General features: G+C 39.9%; 1 protein-coding gene across 1 annotated transcript in view; it reads right to left on the bottom strand.

The window, feature by feature from the left end:
* The window catches only part of LOC145416430 (uncharacterized), a 657,995-nt gene that overhangs the window by 474,328 nt on the left and 159,358 nt on the right, over positions 1-24,309 (bottom strand). The window contains exon 3 of the mRNA XM_080285378.1: positions 18,843-18,863. Coding sequence (XP_080141504.1) covers positions 18,843-18,863 — 21 coding nt within the window. The remainder of the gene's footprint in view (positions 1-18,842; positions 18,864-24,309) is intronic.

Genomic DNA, 24,309 nt, shown 5'->3' with positions numbered 1-24,309 from the left:
AGATGGCAATTTCTGGCCAAGTTAGAGAAGAACGGGCATAATTGCAGCCTTTAAAGTTATAATATCGTATACTGTATGAAATATCCAAAATTCAGCTCAATGACATCTTCATTCAGTTCATTCTTGCTCCCTCTAAATGATTATACTGAGCTAAGAAAGGACCTCTTAATTTTCTAGCCAAACCTTCCAGACCGAAAATTGTCTCCCGAGATTAATACATTTTTGTTATGGCAAAAACAAAGTTTTAATGGCGTCACACAGGCCATTATTACTAGGTACAGTCAACCCCCTCTATTCGTGGGATTGCTACTCGCGGGTTTGGATATTCGCGGATTCTCCGCGAAATTATTTCAAAAAGGCACAGGAAGATATTTCCTATTTTTCACACAGCATCAGCTGTTCCTAGCAGTTCATAAATAATTATTTTTGCATGTTTTCCATGAGAAATACTGTCCTCTGTAGTTAATTGTGCACTTACCTGGTACAGGCAAGTGCTGGTCAGCACACAGCACCAGCAGCATTAATCTCCTACCTTTCTCTTGTGGTAGCACTTGTTCCTATAGGCTCATGAGTGACTTTTTGCATGTTTTCAGTGATAAATATTGTCCTATACAATGGTACTGTTTGTATTGTACAGTTGGTATAGGCATGTGCTGTTCAGCACAAGGCAACAGAAACATTCGGTATTTCACCATTTTCTAGTGGGAGCATCCAAAATTCGCGGATCCTCCCATTTGCGGGGGTCTGTGTCCCCTAACCCCCACGAATATGCGGGGACTCCGATCACTTTAACTGGATGCAACATTGTCATCACCCAGTCTTCAATGCTGAGCTATAGCAAGAGATTAATGCTAGAATACGGTGCAAGTCACAAAGAAGTTTTGCTGAGCTGTAGCATTGTCTTATTCTGCCAATGAGGCACAGAAAATTAGCTGCAAAAGGACGAACACCTACTCCTACTTAAAATGAATGAACTATGTCTACCACCCACATTATTGCTACCATACCTAGAACAACTTCAGTTATTGATAATAAGAAATAAATATACTAAACAAACCATACTTATTGTAAACCACATACATGACATGGACGCTGTCTACCATAATCTATCTATTCCCATACCATAACATTTGTACCGTGACAACGTATATATATATGTGTATGTTTCTGTCTGTTTGTGCATTTGTTCGTTTCTTTCATGCAAACAGTAATAGATATCGACTAGGTCGGCGTAAGTCCAGGAGTGTTGGAAAAATACCAAACAAAAATTTGGGTTATTGCTCGCGACGAGAAGGCACAATATAGTTGGAAACCGTGGCATGTGAAAATATGAAAAAAAAATAAAAAAATACATACTTTTGGGTTAGAACTGGTCATTCTGGGCTCAATAACGATATGGAAACAACGACATTGGCACTTGTAAACATTTTGTAATAGAAAAGCTACTTAGATATTCCCACAAATCTTTGTGGGCAAGCATTAGTGTATGTATATATATATATATATATATATATATATATATATATATATATATATATATATTTGTGGGCAAGCATTAGTGTATATATATATATATATATATATATATATATATATATATATATATATATATATATATATATATATATTTGTGGGCAAGCATTAGTGTGTGTATATACATATATATATATATATATATATATATATATATATATATATATATATATATATTTATATTAGTGGTAGGTGGTGGCGATCATCATCCACTCACTTGATGTTGTAGTGCTGCCTACTTCTTCCTTAGCCTTTATCATTTTTTTTCTGTGCCTGTCCTCCTCTCTCCCTATTTCTTCCATCTTTCCTGTCGCTTTTTATTGCTTTTCTTTCCTTTACAGATGGCTTTACATTGAGTGCAAGCCAAATGGATTCCTGTAAGCCAAGAATCCATTTTGGGTGGTAACCATATAACCAAACCATACATGTTCCCTACATGTCAACAAGTGGGTTGGTGGAGGGTTTAGTGCCCCTCCCAGCAAAACAAATAACTCAAAGTCAAATGGCCACCCTTACTGAATTATGGCGTCTGGCAATATATATATATATATATATATATATATATATATATATATATATATATATATATATATATATATATATATATATATATATAATCATCATCATTATCATCATCATCTGGACCTCCTTTCCCACCCAAGGGCAGGGTGAGGAGTAGCAATGTCCAGGCAGCCCAAATTTACCCAATCCAATGGGCCACGCTTCCATTCACTCATCATTCAAGCCCTCAGAATCCTGGCTCCATCGGATCCATCAAAAACATTCACCACATTCTGCAGCTTCACATAAACGTATCCGACTGAGTCAATCCAGATGCTGCCACGTTAAAAAAAGGGTGCCAAATCCCTGATCATGCACTTCTCCTCACAATATTCATCGAGCCAGCTCGATCTCTTTTCAGTTCCCTAGCCTCACTGACTTCCAAACCTCTCTTCGTAGCACACTCATCCACCATATCTATCCACCTTCTCCTTGGCCTACCTCGTCTCCTCCCTCCTTTAAATTCGCTCAGATATACAGTACCTTTTTCACCACTCTATTGTTATCCATTCTCTCCCCATGACCATACCATCTCAGTACACTCTCTTCGATTCTGGTGTCCACCGACTACCTCACTCCATATCTTTCACAAATCACATTATTTCGTATCCTACCCACCCTCTGTACTCCACATACATTCCTCAGCAGTCCCATCTCCACTGCTCTTGCTCTTGACGTTTCATTTTCATGTCACACCATAGTCTCACAACCATATGTTAAAGTTGGCACTAACACTCCCTCATGTAAGCCTCGTCAGCTACAACACTCAAGCCTCTGTTTCTCATCAAGGCCTTCATTGCACCAGCTACTTTTCTTCCTTGTGTCACTCTACTTTCAGCTTCTTTGGAACATTCTCCTCTCTTTTCTATCACTGTACCCAGGTATTTGAACTCTCTCACCAATTCCAGTCTCTCTCCATTCACTGTAACAACACACTGGGAATCTCCTTCTCTCTCAGTAACCATCACTTTACTCTTTTCTACATTTACTCTTAAGGCACGACGCTCACAGACATCAGCAAAACTCTTCACTTGCCTACCAAGTTCTTATCCAGTACTTTTTTTTTTTTTTTTTATGCAAGGAAGAAGGAATGCAAGCAGTACTGCATCACCATCATACAACAAATTTGAGATAATCCATCCATCACCATTCATTTCCAACGCCATCCTTCTCTCCATTACTCATGTTTTTACTTCCCTCATCACCCCATCTATATATATACTGAACAACCATGGGGACATCACACAACCTTGTCGCACGCCCACTCTGATCGTGGACCATTCACTTAGATGCATGTCCATTAACCCTTACACATGCTTTGCTACCATCATAAAAACTCTTGGCTGCACCTGGCAACTTACCATCTACACTGTACATGCGCAAAACTTTCCACAACCCCTCTCTGTCTACTTTGTCATATGCTTTTTCCAGATCCATGAATGCCATAAACATCTTATTGTCCTTCTCACAAGCCTTCTCTGCTATCTGTCTTACTATAAATATTTGATCCACGCATCCTCTGCCACTCCTATAGCCACCCTGTTCATCACTCACTAGGACTTCTGATATCTCTCTTACTTTCTCTATAATAATTCTTTCATATACCTTCCCTACCACACTCAGTAAACTTATATCACAATAATTCTTGCACTCACCTCGCTCACCTTTCTTTTTGTACAGGGGTACAATCACAGCCTTTTTCCACTCTGCAGGAACAGTTTCACTCATCCATGCCTTCTTACATATCTCCAATAAGACCACCACATTTAAGCATCTCTGCATACACCTCATCAACTCCAGCTGCTTTCCCATTTTTCAGTCGCTTCACAGCACTCTTCACCTCTGTGAGTGTCACGTCTCCTGGCACTGCATTCCTTCTCAGCACACCCCCAAAACCAGTCATGTTTACAGCTGCTCTGCTCTCTCTATTTCCATTCACCAGGGTTTCATAATATTCTTTCCATCTGGTCCTTACGTCATCCCTATGGGTTAACAATCTACAACCTACATCCTTCACACCATCACATTTCTTTCCACTTTCACTTCTACATTTCCGCACTTCTTTCCAGAATAACTTCCTGTTTTCAAAGTAGTTGGCATTCATTTTTCTTCCCAGATTATCATTTATCTCCTTCTTTTTCCTCTTCACTAATCTCTTTACGTGCTTCTTGCTCACAAGGCGAGTGTTTGTATGCTTGTTACCTATAAACTCAGCTTCCTTAGTGTCTAGCCCCACGTATGATACATATTCTGAATCAGCATGATCCAGGGAGTGTGTTGGTATATAATTTATTAGGATTAATTGTATGTTGAAATGTTACTTTAGGTACATTGGCCAAAGGCCGAATCAGCCCTCCGCAGGAGCTAGCCGAAAAAGTCCTCCCGGAGGGCGGACCTTTTCGGCTAGTATATATATATATATATATATATATATACACAGTATATACCGTATATATATATATATATATATATATATATATATATATATAGTCTACACAGTACCCACCCGTATAAATATATATATATATATATATATATATATATATATATATATATATATATATATACATACACAGTATATACCGTATATATATATATATATATATATATATATATATATATATATATATATATATATATTTAATGCGAGGAAGAAGGAACCAAAGGCCATGAGCCCGCAGTAACAGTTCCCTCCAAGAGAAAAACAAAATACAATAGAGAGCCAAATTCAAGATCCGATCATTTTGAGATGCCTGGACACACTGCGTTTGAAAGACAGGAGATCATAGGCAGCAGGAAATACAGAGGGAGACAGTTCCAGAGCTGACCTGTTGCATAAATGAAAGACTGGGAATAACGGTTAACTCTTGCATTAGAGAGTTGGACAGAAAAGGGATGAGAGTTTGCTGCCAGACGGGTGCTACGCGCCCGTCGTAAAGGTGGAGGAATGCAAGCAGACAGTTCAGAGGAGCAGTGACCATTAAAGTAGCGATAGAAAAGAGATAAAGATGCAACAGTGTGGTGAAGAGACAGAGGTTGAAGGGAGTCAGTAAGAGGAGGAGAGTTAATGAGACGAAAAGCCTTTGACTCCACCCTATTGAGAAGAGCTGTATGTGAGGAGCCTCCCCACACATGAGAGTTGTACTCCACACAGGGGCGGATAAAACCCCTGTATAGAGTCAACAATTGTGCAGGGGTAAAGAAAGAATGGAGTCGGCTTAGCACACCTAATCTCTTGGAAGCAGATTTCACAAGAGATGTAATATGATCTTTCCAAGATAAGTCCCGAGTAAATGAAACCCCAAGCATGTTCAAGGATGATGCAGGATTAAGCTGAATATTATTAAACATCAGTGGGTATACCTGTGGAAGATTTTGTTGGGTTGATAGGTGTAAGAACTGAGTCTTAGATGCATTAAAAACAACCATATTATTTTTACCCCAGTCAGAGATACGAGCCAAGTCAGACATTAGGTGTGCCATAGCCTCATCCCTTGTTTGCTGAAGTAACTGTTGAGATGGGCGTTGCAGGAACCGAATGGAAAGGTGAAGGGTGGAGTCATCAGCGTATGAGTGGATAGGGTTAGATGTACAGCTTAGAAGATCATTGATGAATAAAAAGAAGAGAGTTGGTGATAGGACAGAGCCCTGAGGAACACCACTGTTGATAGATCTAGAAGAACAATGGCCGTCTACAACAGCAGCTATAGAACGACCAGAAAGGAAACTAGCGATGAAGGCACAGATAGAAGGATAGAAACCGTAGGAGGGCAGTTTGGAAATTAAAGATTTATGCCAGACTCGATCGAAAGCCTTTGAGATGTCAAGTGCAATGGCAAAGCTTTCGCCAAAGTCCCGAAAGGAGGATGACCAGGAGTCTGAAAGGTAGGTGAGAAGATCGCCAGTGGAGCGTCCCTGACGGAACTAGTACTGACGATCGGAAAGAAGGTTGTGATAGGAAAGATGCCTTAAAATTTTTCTATTGAGAATTGACTCGAAAACTTTTGAAATACAGGACGTTAAAGCAATTGGACGATAGTTGGAGGGTTGGGAGTGGTCACCCTTCTTTGGGACCGGCTGAATGAGAGCAAACTTCCAACAAGAAAGAAAGGTACAAGTTGACAGACAAAGGCGAAATAGTTTGCCTAGGCAGGGTGTAAGCACAGAAGCACAGTTCTTGAGAACAACAGGAGGGACCCCATCAGGCCCATATGCCTTGTTAGTACTGAGGCCAGTGATGGCAGAAAATACATCAACTGAAGAAATTTTAATGTCAGCCATGAGGAAGTCAGAGGGGGGAAGTGATGGAGGAACAGCACCGGAATCGTCTAAGGTGGAATTGGAGGAGAAAGTCTGTGCAAAGAGATCTGCTTTATCAGTAGAAGAAATAGCTACAGAACCATCCGAGTAGAAAAGAGGAGGGAAGGATGATGAGATAAAGTTGTTAGAAAGATTTTTAGCAAGGTGCCAGAAGGAGCGGGAAGAATTCGAGTTGGAGAGTTGAGAGCATTTAGTATGGATGAAATTATTTTTAGTAGAGCGAAGAACAGACTTAGCACGATTCCGGGCAGAAACGTAAAGATGATGTGATTCAGGGGTGGGTTGGCTCTGGTACCTTTTGTAGGCCCTCTCCTTGTTGCCGACAGCATTAGAACAAGCGTGATTAAACCAAGGCTTTCTTGCGTTAGTCAAAGGATATGAGAAAGGAATGTATGCTTCCATGCCTGAGAGAATAACCTCCGTAATGCGCAAGGCACACTCAGATGGCTCCCGGCCACGGAAGCAATAATCATTCCAGGGAAAATCAAAGAAGTACTCCTGAGGGCCTCCCAGTCCGCGGCTCGAAAATGCCCCAGACGACGTTTCCCTGGAGGGTCCACAGGCCGTACCGGAGTGATAGGACAGGTTAAGGTAATAAGGTTGTGATAGGAGGAGCCCAACAGAGAGAAAAGATTAACAGAGTAAGCAGAAGGATTAGTTGTGAGGGAGAGGTCAAGTATGTTGGAGCTCACTCTAAGGCGATCAGGGATATGGGTAGGGTGCTGTACAAGCTGCTCTAGGTCATTAAGGATAGAAAAGATGTAGGCTTGTTCACCAGGTGGATCCGTGAAAGGAGAGGAGAGCCAAAGGTGGTGGTGAACATTGAAATCTCCTAGAATGGAGATTTCAGAGAAAGGAGAAATGGATAGAATGTGTTCCATCGTAGAAGTAAGATAGTCGAAGAATTTTTGATAGTCAGTAGAATTAGGGGATAAGTAAACAGCACAGATATATTTAGTCAGAGAATGACAGGAAAGCCGAAGCCAGAGTGTAGAGAATTCAGAAGAATAGAGTTCAGGAACACGAGAGCAAGATAAGTCGTTGCGTATATATACACAACAGCCACCTTTGGCTTTGAAATGAGTATAGAGAAAGTAGGAGGATACAGAAAAGGGTTTGCTGTCAGTTGCCTCAGACAGCTGAGTCTCCGTTAGAAATAGAAGGTGAGGTTTAGAGGAGGAGAGGTGGTGCTCAACAGAGCGAAAGTTAGAGGAAAGGCCACGAATGTTGCAGAAATGAAGAAGAAGAGTCAGACAGTGGTTCCAGGCACCTCGAGTCGTCACCGGGAGAGGGGCGGATGGTGGTGGCATTTATGGTCCCCCCCCCTGGGGACTCCGAGGCTTGGTGAAGAGACGCCATTTTTTTTTTAATTTTGAATAGGAAGTGTAGTGTGTACTGTGCATGTAGTTTGGTGTAGATAGTTAGAGAAATTTGTACTGGAGAGCATGCTGGCCTACTCTCTGTGTAACTGAGACACTGAAAAAGTTCAGCAAAGGGGGATGGTCAGGAACTAGTCCTGAGGGCTGATGAAACGGGAGCTCCAGCACTCTCTGTCATCAGCTTTCCATCCACCTAGGGAGTACTGCCCTGCTCGACTGGTGCTATATATATATATATATATATATATATATATATATATAAGCCTCAGCATGCACTCCTTTAGCCCACAAAAATATATACATAAATATCCTGGATGGTCAAAATCTGCATCAGCATTAAATACCATGTTCAGTGCGTAGTCATCTATGCGTACATGTATGCATGCATTTATCCATCTATGTATATATGTAGGCATATGTGTACACCACATTCCGCCAGCCATGCACATGTGTGTATATATATATCCTGAAAAGCCAAAATCTGCACCAGTATTTAATTACGGGTCATGTTACCGAGAGGGGCAAGCCGCTTTTCTCTGCTCGCTCTCTCCAGCTATTTTCATTTTTTTATTCTCATTTCTTTTCCTAATGTTCTCTCTCTCTCTCTCTCTCTCTCTCTCCGACTTCATTCTCACCTCATTTTCTTATTACTCCTATCCGTTTTTTTTTTTTTTTTTTTTTTCTCATTTCATTTCCTACTATCCCTCCTATTCTTTTTTGTCTCCATTCTCTTTCCCATCTCTTCATTTCTTCTCCTTTCTCTTCCTCTTTCTCTATAGTCTTCCTCTCTTCCCTTCCTCCTCCCTCCTTCTTCCTTTCACAGAATTCCTCTTCCCTTCCTTTCCCTCCATCCCTCCTCCCTTCCCTCCATTGCTGTTCCTTTATTTTTTCTTTTCCCCTTCCCCTTCATCTCTCCTCCTTTCCCTCCATCCCTCCTCCTTTCCTTCTTTCTCCTCTCCCTTTTCTCCGTCCCTTTTCCTTTTCCTCAGTCCCTTCTCTCCATCCCTCCCCCTTTCCTTCTATCCCTCCTTCTTCCTCTCAATCCTTTCTCTCTTATCTCCATCCCTCTTCCCCTCCATCCATCTTCTTCTCCATTCTTCTTTCCTTCCTACTGTTCCTCCATTCTTTTCCTACTATTCCTCCTCTCCTCCCTTCTTCCTCCCTCTACTCTCCATCCCTCTTCACTCAGCTCTTCCCTCTACATCCCCCCTTCCTTTTTCTTCACAAGCTCTCTTCCATTTCCTTCTGTTCCTCTCCTTTTTCCTGTACTTCTTGTTTTTGTTTTTCTCTTTTCTTTAGTGTTCTTTTTTTCCTATTCTCTGTTCTAGAATTTACCATCTTTTCTGCTAGTCTCTCTCTCTCTCTCTCTCTCTCTCTCTCTCTCTCAAGGGTATGAACTGATGTCCCCCAAGGGTGAGAGGACGTGAGGTACATGACTTCTCTCTCTCTCTCTCTCTCTCTCTCTCACACACACACACACACACACACACACACACACACACACACACACATCAAAGGAAATGTACCAACAAGGAAAGGCGACCACGAAAATAAACTTGTGTGTGTGTGTGTGTGTGTGTGTGTGTTCTTACCTAATTCTTACCTAATTGTATCTTTACAGGAATGAGTCAAGCTCGTATTGTCCCGTGTCTTAGACCATATTTATCGTACATATCCTTAAATTTGTGAATTGTTTTGGCACACACTATTTCATTCGGTAGTGCATTCCATTGATCAATTGCTCTGTTTGGGAAACTGAATTTCCTTACGTCTTTATCACCTCTTTTCTTATGCAGTTTTTTGCAGTGTCCTCTTGCTGATGCTTCTCCATATGTTAAGTAATCATTTATGTCTATTTTCTCCTTTCCTGATATGCACTTATATAGCATTATCATGTCACCTCTTTTCCTTCTCTCCTGTAGTGTTGGTAGATTGTTTATTTAGTCTTTCTTCGTAGCTTAGGTCCCTTAAGCTTGGTATCCATCTTGTAGCGGCCCTTTGAACTTTTTCAATCTTGTCTATATGCTTTTTGAGATGAGGACTCCAGACTATTGATGCATATTCCAGGGTTGGTCTAATGAATGATATTATCCTTCTTAGCAGGTCTTCATTTATGTATGTCAATGCTATTCTCATATTTGCAAGCAGTGTATACATGTTCCGTACCTTCTCGCTGATGTGGTCAGCCGGAGATAGTCTGTTATTGATAATCACACCTAGGTCTTTCTCTCTTTCTGATGTGTATAGGGTTTTATTTCCTAACTTATAATCCCAATCAGGACTTTTTCCACTTTTACCAAACTTGATTACATGACACTTGTCCACATTGAATTCCATTTGCCATGTAGTACTCCATTCATGAAGTTTATTTAATTCTTCTTGTGGCTCCCTACAAGAGTCTGTGCTAGTAATTCTCCTTTGTATTTTTGCATCATCTGCAAACATATTCAGATAGCTCTCATTTCCAGAGTTACTGTTTATATCATTTATGTACACTAGAAACATGATTGGTGCCAGCACCGAACCCTGTGGTACTCCACTAGTCACTTCTTTCCATGATGAGTAGTTTCCTCTTAGTACTGTCCTCATTTCTCTTTTTATGAGAAAGTCTTGCATCCAACAAAACAGTTTGCCTCGAATTCCTCCTTGATGGTACAGCTTCCATAAAAGTCTTTGGTGTGGTACTGTGTCAAAAGCTTTCTTGAAATCTAAATAGATACTGTCCACCCATCCTTCCCTTTCCTGTATTGTGTTTGTTACTCTGTCATAATAGCTCAACAGATTAGTAACACATGATTTTCCTTATCTGAAGCCAAACTGTCTTTCTGTTATCATACTGTGTTCTTCTAGATGATTTACCCAAGCTTTTCTTATAAGTTTTTCTAATACCTTGCTTACAACACTGGTCAGTGATACTGGTCGGTAGTTGAGAGGATTTTGTCTATTTCCTTTCTTGAATAAGGGGACTATATTTGCTTTTTTCCAAATATCAGGTAGTTTCCCTTGACTCAAGGATTTCTTGAAAATTAAAAATAATGGTTTACTTAACTCCTTTGCACATTCTCGTAACACCCAACATGAAATTTCATCAGGACCACTTGCTTTTCCTCTGTCTAATCTACTTAACTCCTCCTGTATTACTTTTTCTGCTATTTGTATATCTGGTAGTATGTGTGGACATGCGTGTTCCACATATTCCCTCTCAAAATTTTTTTCTTCTGTAAAAACTAATTGGAAATTCTTATTTAGTGCTTCACAAATATCATTCTCTTGTGTATAAGTGATTCCCTCGTCCGTGATGGATTGTATTATATCTTTTACTTTGGTTTTGTTTCTGATATAGCTGTAAAACAACTTTGGTTGATCACTACTTTTATTTATTATATCCTCCTCAAACTGTTTTTGGGCTTCCCTCCTTATTCTTGTATAGTCGTTTCTTGCCTGTTTGTAATTATTATACGCCCTTTCACTATTGTGTCTTCTGTATCTATTCCACAACAAATCTCTTCTTTCTTTTGATTTTTTACATTCTGTATTGAACCATTTCTGTATTTTCTTATCTACTTCTTTGTGCTGTGGGATGTACTTCTGGACTCCTATTTCATAAAATTCACAAAATTTTTTATATACAGCATTTAAATCTTGTCCTCTAAGCTCATTTTCCCAATCAACTTCTAAGAAATACTTCTTTAGGTCTTGATAATTTCCCTTTTTATAGTTTAGTCTCTTTTTGTAACTGTCATTGCTGTTTACTATGTCATATGCTATCCTGAAGTTATAATTTAGTACTGCATGATCGCTTTTGCTGAGTGGAGGGTGATATATTAAACTGTCAATGTCATTTTCTTGCCTAGTAAATATTAGATTTAGCACTGAAGGTACATCAAGTCCTCTTTTTCTAGTGGTTTCCCTCACATGTTGCGTTAAGAAAAACTCTTGTACGAGATCCAGGAGCTTTTGGTCCCAACAGCTTTCTTGGCTATTTATATCTAGAGTATTCCAATTTATATTTGTATTGAAATCCCCAGTTAGTATAATTCTTTCCAATTTCTCTTCCATTTTATGTAGCAAGGATCTTATACTCTGAATTGTACTCTCTGCCAGGTCCTCATATTCGTCTCTTTCCCATGTGTTTGATCTGGGTGGCATATACAAATTGGCTACAATTACTTTACCTTCAGATGTGTCGATCTCTACTGCAATCAGTTCTACTTGTGATGGTATATCTAGGTTTATTTCCTTGACTTTTAGATTTTTTTTAGTTAATATTATAATTCCTCCTCCTTTTTTTAAGTTTCTGTCTCTTCTCCATATATTGTATTCCTCTAAGTTTAGTATGTCATTGGATATCCTTGGTGTTAATTTTGTCTCAGTTAGGCATATTATTTGTGGTTCATTTTCTCTGACATAATCATTCATCTCTAGTAATTTAGATACCATTCCATCCACATTTGAGTACATCAACTTTATCATCATGTTTATATACTTGTCATGACATGGTTCTACTACCTTCCTCCTTTTTCTTCCATCCTGTTTGTGTACCACTTTCGTACCTGCAATCCTATTACTTTGTAAAAAAAATTTCTTCTTGTCCTCTTCTGATCTTCCCTCATTTTTTGTTTTTGCTTCCTCCCTTTTCTCTTTCAGTAATTCCAGTTCCTCTTGTGTTAGGCATCTTTTTATCCATACATTTTTGAACTCCTCTTTTTCCATAAGATTCTTTGCATTTTTTAGTATCTCTTCCACAGTGTTTACACTCTGGAAAGTCACCTTTACAGGTCTTGTCTTGCTTTTCTCGTATTTCCCTAACCTTTTGTGTTCCTCTATGTCTTTACTACAGATTTCCTCTGATACTTCTTTCAGTAAGCTCATTACATTTGCCATCTCCTTTTTGTCTCTAGTGATTTTCTTTTTAATTTCTTCCTCTTCTATACCAGTGATTACTATTGATTTATTTATTTCTACCGAATCTCTGACTAACTTTGGATTGTTTTGGATTATTCTTTTCACTTCCTTTTTAATGTTTTTTTCCTCCACCCTTGTTTCTAAGTCTTTCTTTACTTTCACCATTTCAGCATACGTGGTTTCTACATCATTTTTGTAGCTTTGCACAGCTTCATTCACCTGTGTTATCTTCTCAATATCACGCTCTGGTCCATAAGACTGCTTGCTTGTCTAATTGTCTCTGTGTCATTTTTTAACTCTTCCATAACACTCTCGTGATTAACTACTGTACTTCCCATTTCACTCACTTTCTTCCTAAGCGTATTCAATTCCACTGTTAGTTCACTGATGGTTGTGTCTTTCTTATTGGCCTCCCTTCCCAGTTTTTCTATCTCTTCCTTTTGCAAGTGCATTTGCTTCTTTATTTCAACAATTTCATTTTTGAAAGCCATTTCTAGTTTGTGTACACGTTCAGCCAGTCTATTGTGAGTCTCCACTTCAACCAGTTCTTGGCAGAAATCATCATTTTGCTTTTTACTTTTATCCCTTTTCTTTTCCAAATTTGTTTTACTGAAGTATGTATCCATTTTGTATGTACTTACACTTTCCGCGTGTTGCCGTAGTATAAACAAACCCAGCTGACTCAACGCATCGTGGTTCTTTGTTGTTTCAACCAGTCTTATTTAAACTTATTATTTCTTTTCCTTTTAATAATGAAAAATCATTTAGTCTAACCTGGTACAGAGCTTGACTCATTCAAAGATACTTATTTAGGTAGTGCCTCTAGCCGTGTTGAGCTGGTATGGAGCGCCTGTAAAGGACGTCTTCCTCCGACGATGCCGTGTGTGTGTGTGTGTGTGTGTGTCATTCAAGGAAAAAATATTAAACAGGAGGCAGCGATTAGAGGGTTACAGTATAGTGTCCTTAACTTAGCCTCAGGTGTCGTCCTTTTGCAGTTTATTTCATGTAACTCATCAGCACAACAAATACGAAAGTACTTCACGCGGGAACATCAGGGCCCTGTGATTAAAGCCTCTGGTGTATAGTTGTGTGGTGTGAGATGGTGACTATGTGGTGTGGTGTGAGAGGGTGGTGTGGTGTGGTGTGGCGTGACGCCATGTGGTGTGGTGTGAGAGGGTGGTGTGGTGTGGTGTGGCGTGACGCCATGTGGTGTGGTGTCGTGTCGTGTCGTGTGGTGCGGTGTGGTGTGATGTCGTGTCGTGTGGCTTTACTGAAATCGCCAGTCTTCGGAGGTGAAGCACTTCGTTTCCAGAAATCGTTAGTGTGAGGTAAACGGACAGGGTCACTCCCAGATCTTTGAAAAAAAAAAAGAAAAAAAAAAGACAATACTGTCTCTGCCTCCTTATCATAGCACTTCTTCGTGACTGAAACTATATTCTAATGTTATTCTATTATTATAGCTCACCATTCAAGATGAAGAGATGGTAACTTTAGGCCAAATTAAAATGATTAGTATGATACACGTGGTTTTATCAGCGGTAAAAGCATTCCTCCTCAAGATTTTTTTTCCGTAATTTAATGGAGGCCGTCAATTACAGTACATTTTATAACTTTCAACTCTGGATGGTGTAAGGTGGAGGGTGGACATCAAGATGGTAGGGGACAGAGCAACATGGAGACGAGCTGTTTGTGGCCATCCCTTACGGCTATAGATAGACAGAACTTTTGCACGTATTTAACATTGTGTTCTTCCTACCTTCAGGCTGTCAGGAATTTCATGAGAGACAGTTTCTAACCCCATCACTATCAATCGTCTCTCCAGCGTTTAACAAACTCGTCCGTATGTAACAAGAATAATACGTACAAAGGCATCATCCCAGTGACTGAGGTAAGTTGCCTTTCTGCCTCTCATACAACTTCCCAGTGCAGAAAATGAGAAAACTTTATCTACCCTCTAATCATCCATAACAAAACATAATATACAATCTAAAACTTATAAGCACTCAGAATGTAACTTTGAAAACTGTACATACTTTCCCATTTCCAGAAAAAATAAAAGCCACACATCATGAAAACTATACTTGCTCTGAAACAAAAATGAATATATATAAATCTCCAGATTATCCAGTCCTACACACACAACGTCAGACACATCATGGAACTCTAAATTCTTTTTAATCCTCCAAACACAACATTAAATACAACATGACCGCTACAAATACTTTCACATCTAAGAAGAACGTCAGATACAACATGAGAACTATGAACACTTTCAATCTTCGACAAACAATATAAAATACCAAATAAACATTGAATACTTTAAATTCCTCTATATACGTACAGTAAACATAACATGAAAACTATGTAAACCTTCACATATATTACATACTCCAGTAATAACGTAAAATACAACAACTATAATATTTACTTTCATACACTGCAAAAACAAAATACTACAACGACATTGCATCCAAAATTCACTAACATGCGTCACCAACAAGAAAATATAACAATACAATAAGCATGCGCAGTACAGCCTCTATGTAACAATAAATACTATTATCTCTTCACTCAAGTGACGTATTGTTCACTTCATTTTTCTCTCATCAAGACGATTTTATCCAGCTTAGGAGAAACTCGTCAAACTAGACGAGGTTAGACATAGCCACACTGACTCTCATGGCTAAATTATATCTTCCCTAAGATGAATAACATCGCCTGGTGGTAACAAAAATAAGCCAACAGAACAAGTCACTTGATTCAGGAGGTTAATAATACATAAATACATAATCCATTCAATACTATGATTATTTTTAGGATGGAAATGGAAACCTCTCGCAGTGCAGAGTTTAAAACTAACACACTTCACCACGAAAGATTTCCATAAACATAATGTCACTGTAGTGAAGGACGTAATAATGCAAAGTGGTTCAAGTTCTGCAGCAAGCCCCTTCCTGCTCTAGCCACGAGGTTAAAAACATATATATATACACATACTTCCACGTATTCTCGTTGACTCTTGGTAGCACGTCTTCCTTAGCGAATTTATTTAGCATGATTTATATATATATATATATATATATATATATATATATATATATATATATATATATATATATATACTGTATATATATATATATATATATATATATATATATATATATATATATATATTACGATGCTTGTCTCTCTTTTAAAAAAAAAATTTCCATTCGTAATATACAACAGAATACTAAAGCCTAATGGGGAAAAATCGCTGAGCAAGAGGTGCTACGAAATGTCCAAAGCCAGCGAGATTACAGTCCAGTGACACCTTGATCAGTACGGAAACTATGTTCAGCTCGTCATCTCACTGAATAGTTCTCTTCATATCCCTCAGTATGTCCTTACCTAACAAGCTGTCATTTTATTTTTCTTTCCTTCATCATCCATCATTCTAAAGAGGGTACTGCGATACCATATATTTGATGGTATGACACGGAAGGATCGTCAAAAGTGGAGAGACATTTGTAGAACACCTAAAGTTGTTGTTGTTCTTGTATCTGCAGCCTACACATAAAAGTGAAGCGGCTGGAGGCTGGCAAGGGAAATAGTGCCTACATTAGTGTTTTAAGGGTTTGTTCTTTCCTTAATGTGAAGGGAGGCTGATGGTTAGGAATGTTCTGTACTGTGTGTGGGTGGTGTCCTCACAAATTACGGTGTGTAGCAACAGCTGCAATACCTAACGTATTAGTCATAAGAAAAGTAACTTCCTTTCTATTCAAGCTGGAAATATAACTGATATATTTTTAGTTTAAGCCTCTTTGACTAGACCGAAATGAGGACACGAGCTGAGCACAGTGTAGCCTTTGACTGGGGCTTTTATATAACAGACTCGTATAATGACCGTAGTATTTCATTGGCAAAGGTGTAGGCATGCACCAACTTCCGTCAGTCATTTGCGCAACCCATCATGACAGTAAACAGTAAGTTTAACTTTCTACCTTACTACTGGATGCGCTCTGTCACCTGGCATGCAAGCTAACCACGTCTATTGCTCACAACTGTTGCATGAAGTACCCTTTATAATGTTGGACTAGCCTTCCCATTCGCACTCTCAGTGTTAATAATACGGCCTTACGATACCAGCATGCAGGGGCGGATCCGGAAAAGGTGGGGACGTGCAGGACCCAAGGTTTGAAATTTGTACAATTGTCAAAGGCTCCTTCCACATGTTTTGCCTCCACATGCTTTGCAAGACATCGGATATCATGGTGCAGCCTACTCCTTACTTCTTTAAGTGTTACACATAAATCACTTTACATATAACAATGAGCAGAGCCGGGCAAGCGAGAAGAAAAGATGGGGGACCTTTCTGTCACTCAACAGCTCAGTTTTCTTCTTCATGCACCACGAAAATATAAAATATAAAAAGCACTCCCCCCTCCAGGAGGATCCACCACCAGTCATGCAGTGTGAAAGCTGCGCTGCGCTCATCGCATGGCAGTTGTTTATAAAGCTGGCTTGATTGCTTATTTACGTGATTATTGCATGGACAGAACAGAGTGCAAGAGGACCGATTGTGTGGTGGTGGTGGGTGTGTAGGGGAGTGGGAGTGGGAGGAAGGGAGTGGGGGAGCGAGAGTAGGAGGGGAGGAGTAAGGGAGTGAGTGTGAAGGGGAGGACGGGTAAGTGGCAGTGAGAGTGAAGGGGGGAGGGCGGGGAAGTGGCAGTGAGAGTGAGAGAGGAATAGTAAAAGAGTGGAGTGAGCTGGGGTGGGAGAGAGAGGTGGGAGAGAGAATGAACCTGAATAGGAGTGGGGATTAGGGAGTAGAAACAATGAGAGTAAGTAAAAGTGTAAGGGAGAAAGTGTATGGAGAATGAGGGAGTTATCAAGAGAGATAGTGAATGTGAATGAGAAATTAGATAGGGAGGAATTGAATGCGGGAGAGAGAGAGAATGTGGTAGTAAAGGAATACAGAATGGAAGTAAATGAGGTAATGAGAGTGAATGTGGGAGAAGTATTTAGATTGGGAGAGAGTAGGAGTGAGCGAAGGAATGAGAGTGAAAGGGGGAACCTACTGCGGGCAAGGATAAGTGCGAAGGATATTAAGAGTGTGTGTGAGTAAGCCCAAGTGAAAGATGAGGGAGTGTGGAAGAGTAAGAGTGAGTGGGAGGGAGGTATCAAGAGTGGAAGAGTAAGACTGGGAGTAAGTGATGGAGTAAGAGCGAGAGAGGGTCAAAAAGGGAGAAAGTGGAAGTAAGAGAAAGAATGTTTGAGAGAGAGAGAGAGAGAGAGAGAGAGAGAGAGAGAGAGGAAATTAAGGAGGAACATTGAGTGACGAAGTGAGTGGAAATTACACTGACGAAGAATGAGGATTTAGAGTCAGGGAAAAAGAGCGAATTTAGCCTTTCACCTCGTCGACGTCTTTTTTTCTAAGTGCTCGCAGTCACGTGACTGTTATAAGTTAGCTTAGGAGTGATCTTTCATGGCAGTAGCAGTAACAGTAGTAGTAGTAGTAGGAGTAGTAGTGGTAGTAATAATACTAGTAGGCCCATGCTCATCTAAACGTGAACCCCATGGACTACAGGCTCAACATACTCCATAAGAGGGACAGTAAGAGGAATAACGGACGTGTGTACGAGAGGATAACTCCACCGTCCGGTTATATCGGTGCCGCCACGTGAAGGAATCCCTCTTCAGAGCAGGAATTTACTGGAAGGCTGTTTTGAACCTCTCAAAAGCGAAAGGTTACCCCCAGGTTAAATATAATGGTCTTGAGGTAGTAAGAATAAGACAAAAGACGTCATCGCGGTGAAAAAGCTAAGAAAGAGTAAAGAAGTGGTCGAGAAAAAAAATAGTAAAAGAGGAAAACGGGTTACTGGGTGCTCTCTCTCTCTCTCTCTCTCTCTCTCTCTCTCTCTCTCCAGTCAATCTGCAATCTGCTAATTCAGCTTAACATTAATGACTGGGTGGTATTAATATAATGAAAATGATTTCCAGAGGAGAGAGAGAGAGAGAGAGAGAGAACAAAGAATAGGGCCTCCCATACACTCCCCTTCAAACTGTACACAAAGAGGTAATTAACTCACTCTCTCACTTTTCCACCCACTCACTTTCCCACTTTCCCTCACACACACACCACCACCACCACAGACTCTTTACCTTCTATATCCAATGGTGCCACTGAGGTCCAGGGAAGAAAAAAATGGAGAAAAAAGGTAAGAATTAAAAATGTGCGGATATTCTAAATTCTAAATGGCGACTGCATTACCTCCAACTTGACAGCAGATTTCAAAATGATCTAAATCACTAATAATGCATATATGCGGGTTAATTTAGCCTTCTAATCTCAAAATCTCAAGGGTCTATGCAAAAAATATAAGCATAAATCTAAAGCATGTCTTTCTAAATGGAATGAAAATATGGAAAAGCAATGATAAATATGGAAAATCACCTATACGAGAATCAATTTGTCTTGACAAGTAAACCCCGCCCCTTTCATGACTGATATGTATCCGACTCTGGCTATACCCTTACACCCCCGTTCCCTGAGACCCAGAAGTCCCATATGCCGCAGTCCTTCACCAGTTACCATTTCGGCACTACTGCCCACTGTCCATATTGCTATGGCTGTTTCACAGAGGGCTGGTATTATAGTTTAAGCAGGGATAATTTTATGACTGCTGGAATATCAGTAGTCTGCTTTAACGATATTCAAATGATCAGATTGTTCGTACTCGCGTCCTTTCACACTGCAGATCACTTTTCTGATCATCTGGTGGACAACAGTGCACGTGTTTAACTAATCAGTGATGACAAAGTGGAGGGGGCGGGGCGTGTGGGGCGGGGCTTAGGCACCAAGGTAAACTGATCCTAGTATAATCAAGTCACCCATAGACCAGTCCAAGTTTTTTTTCTTTTTTAATTTTTAAAAGTTTCTTCTATGTGCCAATTATCTATGAATTATCTAATATAAATGCGAGCACTACTAAGTATATAAAAGCTTCAGGCCAAGACTACTTATCCCTTTCAGTCCAAGAGGCAAATCCTAAGCTGAAGTAATTGTGTAATGGAAGCCAGCATAAAATGTAAAGACGTTCTCGGACTGAAGGGGTAGAGGAACAATGGACTGGCCCAGTGGTTCCTGAATAAGTATAATAACTGAAACACCTATATATATATATATATATATATATATATATATATATATATATATATATATATATATATATATATATATATATACAATCGCCTCACGCACATGACGTATTATTTATATTAATACCTTCAGACGATTTTATTCTACTCAGGAGAGATTTTTCGAACTGAAGGGGATGGATGCTGCCTCTATTCATTCTTACAGAACGATAAACTTTCCCTGGGTTTCATAAAATCGTCTGGCGCTGGACTCGTTCAGATGCAAAACGCGTCACTTTTTTTTTTTTTTAGATGAGTCTGGCTGTATATAGTTCCATGGCAAACCCTACGATCAATTTATTTTCGTAAATATAAAAATAGCTTGTGATCATTCTTTTCTTGTAGCAAGGATTTTTGGGGGAAAGGAAGAACAAGAGGCATGGGGATATTCTACACTTTCCTTGTCTTTCCTGAAAAAAAGAAGTCCTAGTCCCGAGAGGCCCTTGATTGTATGTTTTGTAAATCATTAAATTTGTAAATAAACGTCTGTACACAGGTAGTAAGGCTGGCATGTGTGCTTGCAGTCCCTTTATGAATTACATATTTTACACCTGCATTTTAAAACTTACCACGTAATAACCTCTTCGTCTTGTGAAACTTTACTAAGCACCTGCACGCTGAAACCAACCACTTAAGTTATGTCTTCTACACTTTTCTTACTACTTTTCCAGTAATATTAGCATCTATACCTGCTTATTAAACTTACAATTGATTAATAAATTACCTCTTGTAGAACACACTTTCTTTGATACTTACCATCCCTTAACGTGCACATGCATTTTTCGACTTACCGTACGTCATCATAAACTGCATCTTGTATATCTGCTTTACATCATCTACACCCGCCCTTTAAAACTTACCAGTCATATCAAAATACTTAATATTATTCCTTTATTATTCCTTTACTACAATATTTCAAGCCTAATTGCTCAACTATACATTTTTAACAGGAAATCTAGACGCACATGATGCAGCAGTCGCCTATTGCCAGTGTTAAACCAGCTATTAATATTTACCAGTCATTAAATAAAATCTTGTCTCACAGCGTTCCATAATATACAACTGAGAACAGATTATCCAGATGGCCAAATTCTGCAGCCACCCCTACACAAGTTACATAGCCCCTTCACTATTATGGCGCAGGAAAGGGACGCCTTCATGTGGTGGCATTGATAGAACCAGGAAGCTGAACTGCCTAGTTATACAAATGTCCCTCAAATTTCTCCCAGTCTCCCAAGAGGATGTTGATGGAGTGCAGAATGGGCGAAAGTTCAGCCTCCAGTCCACCAGCTTCACGTTTCATAGGAGTATGGGGTTGCAACTACTACTACGACTACTACTATTACTAACACTACTCTACCACTACTTCTATTGCTACTACTACTGCTGCTGCTGGTACTACTACTACTACAACTTCTACAGTACTATTACTACTACTACTCTACTATTACAACTACTACCATGGACACATAAAAGCATTTTATTCAAACCAAACAGAGACCCTTTCATTCAGCTGTGAGGTTAATCACGTTATTTTCCAAACCTCAAATAACTGGAATTTCCCTCAGCTGAAGAACATCGTCTTATGGCGGCCTGAGTAAATTACCTTAATGCATCCTTAGAAAATGAAAGGGATAACCTCTTTGTGCCTACCAGTTATATTTAAGACCAACGTGACTCTAATCCTGACTAAGCAAACCCAGAGAGACAGGTGACCTAGCTAATCAAACATTTTACACTTACACCTGCTCTGCTACCCTCATCAAAGGTCTGATTATGTTCCTCCAACCTCCTTCAGCACACCTAATTACCTGTGATAGGTATAAGAGAATGTCAACCCATTTATCCCTTATAACTCAAAAACCTAAAGTCTTGGTTTAAACCCTTTTTTATATATTGGACTCAGTGTTTATTCAAGGATTATCTTTATGCTCGTCAATTTCTGAACACAATTTGAAAACTTTCTTCTGTTCCGGCAAGAGAAGTATACTAAGCATTTCCCTATAAACCACTAAATCTATCACCTTAATCTGCGAACAAATCCACCTGCTCCTTCATCAGTCCATATTATCGAAAGTTCATTATTTTGTAGTGGCTGCCTAAAAAGAAATTTAATCTCTAAGAGCCATAGTATTAAAAACGAGGGTGCAGAAGTGTGAGCAAGCTCCCGATTTTCAGCGATAAATTCAGAAGTGAGTGAGGATGATACAACTTGTCTCACCCTTCTGCCCATCTGCTGACTCCACCCCTTTCACGAATTAATTCGCGACAGTGTATTGGTATCATATAAAGGAACATCCGAATTTCATTGAAATGCGTAAATGCGGTGATATGAATGGTAAAGTTGGGAATGTGAAGGTGGATGGAATAGTTAGTGAGTGGGGTGTGCCTGCTGAGATAGATGAGAACGGGAGTGCGTTAGTGGACATTTGTGCTGGGAGGGGGTTGGTGATAGCCAATACCCTCTTCAGGCATAAAATGATCCACAGGTATACATGGCGAGTGATGAGAAGGGTGGGTGGTGAACTGAATGAAAGGAAGGCAATGATTGATTATGTGTGTGTGGATGAAAGGATGCGAAGATATGTAAAGGATGCAAGAGCTTATAGAGGTTGGGGGGGGTGGACTTTCTGACCACTACTTGGTGGTGGCCAGAATTAGGATTCAAGTAAGATGGAGGAATAGAAGAAGGGAAAGACGAGAGGAAGGAGTAGTTGCAAGGAGAGTGGAAAGGTTACAAGAGGATGAGAAAAAGGCAGAGTATAAGAGAGAAGTGGAGGAACGATTGGGCAAATATGAATTGCAGCAGATGGGAGACGTGGAAGATGTGTGTAAGATATTTACAGAAGTAATATGTGCAGCATGTGATGTGGTGTGTGGAAGGAAGAGAAGACGGAGGGGGGTGCAAGGAACAGCGTGGTGGACTGAAGAGGTGAGACAGGCTGTGGCACAAAAGAAGAAAGCAAACAATGAATGGATGAGAAATAGGGGCGTGGAAGAAGTTGAGAGGCGGAAGAGAGAGTTATATGTAGAAAGAAAGAGAGAGGTGAAAAGATTAATAAGAGAGTGGATGAGGAATTTGGAGGGAATTTGAGTGTAAAGTGGAGGGACTGTAAGAAAATGTTCTGGAAAGAGGTGAAAAGAGTAAGACAGGGTGGAAGTGAAGTTAGCAGGGGAGTGACAGATAAAAATGGTAGATTACTAGTGGAGAAGGGAGAAAAAGTGAGCAGATGGAAAGAACACTTTAAGGAACTGTTGAACATAGAGGATGGAAGTAATGCGAGTATAAGTGGCTGGGGAATGGCTGGGAGAAGGAGGGAGGTGAGAAGACAGGAAGAAATCCGTAGGATAGAAGTTGTGGAAGCAATGAAGAAAGTTAAATCGGGGAAAGCCCCAGGAATTGATGGAGTGTGTGGTGAAATGCTGAAGCATGGGGGAGAGATAGTAGTAGAATGGATGTGGAAGATGTGCAGATTGGCCTGGGAGGAAGGTAGAGTCCCGGAGGATTGGAAGTCACGTATAATTATTCCCTTGTACAAAGAGAAAAGGGGAAAAAGAAGTGTGTGGTAATCATAGGGGCATTTGTCTTCTTAGTATAATAGGAAAAGTGTATGGTAGGATACTTATTGACAGAGTTAGAGAAAGAACAGAGAAATTAGTTGGAGAAGAACAGGGAGGCTTTAGGAAGCGAAGAGGTTGTGTAGATCAGATATTCATTCTTAGATCTTTAGTGGAAAAGTTTTTAGAGAAGGGAAAGAAGTTGTATGCGGCTTTCATGGATTTGGAGAAAGCATATGACAGGGTGGATAGACAAGGATTGTGGAAAGTGTTAAGAATATATGGAGTAGATGGGAAGTTGTTGAATGCTGTGAAGAGTAAGTACAATGGTGCGAAGGCTGCAGTGCGTGTGGATGGTGAACGAAGTGAATTTTTCTCTCTGAAAGTTGGGTTGAAACAGGGATGTGTCATGTCTCCATGGTTGTTCAATCTGTACATGGATGGGGTAATAAACGAGGTACAAGGTAGGGTAGTGGATGTTGGAGTGGCCCTGGTGAGAGAGGATAGTGTTTGGAAACTCCCTGTACTGTTGTTTGCAGATGATACTGTGTTGTTGAGTGAAGACGAAGGAGAGCTGCAAGGCTTGGTGGATGAGTTTGGGAGAGTGTGTAAGAAACGGAATCTAAAGGTGAATGAAGGGGGGAGTAAAGTGATGGTCTTTGAGAGAGGTGAAGTCAGTGAATGTACAGCGAGGTTGGATGGTGAGGAACTGGAAAATGTGAGTACGTTTAAGTACTTGGGTAGTGTGATGAGTAAGGATGGAGGTTTGGAGGGTGAAGTGCTTGAAAGGGTACAGCAGGGAAGAAAGGTTGCTGGTTCTTTGAAAGCAGTGATAAGAAACAGGGAAGTGAGCATGGAAGTGAAAAAGTTACTA

This window comes from Coenobita brevimanus, chromosome 106, assembly GCF_032717465.1.
Source record: "Coenobita brevimanus isolate Jiangsu-jjx chromosome 106, ASM3271746v2, whole genome shotgun sequence".
In the NCBI taxonomy this organism is placed as follows: Eukaryota; Metazoa; Arthropoda; class Malacostraca; order Decapoda; family Coenobitidae; genus Coenobita; species Coenobita brevimanus.
Note: the sequence above shows the minus strand (reverse complement) of the source record. Positions and strands in the feature narration are given on the sequence as shown.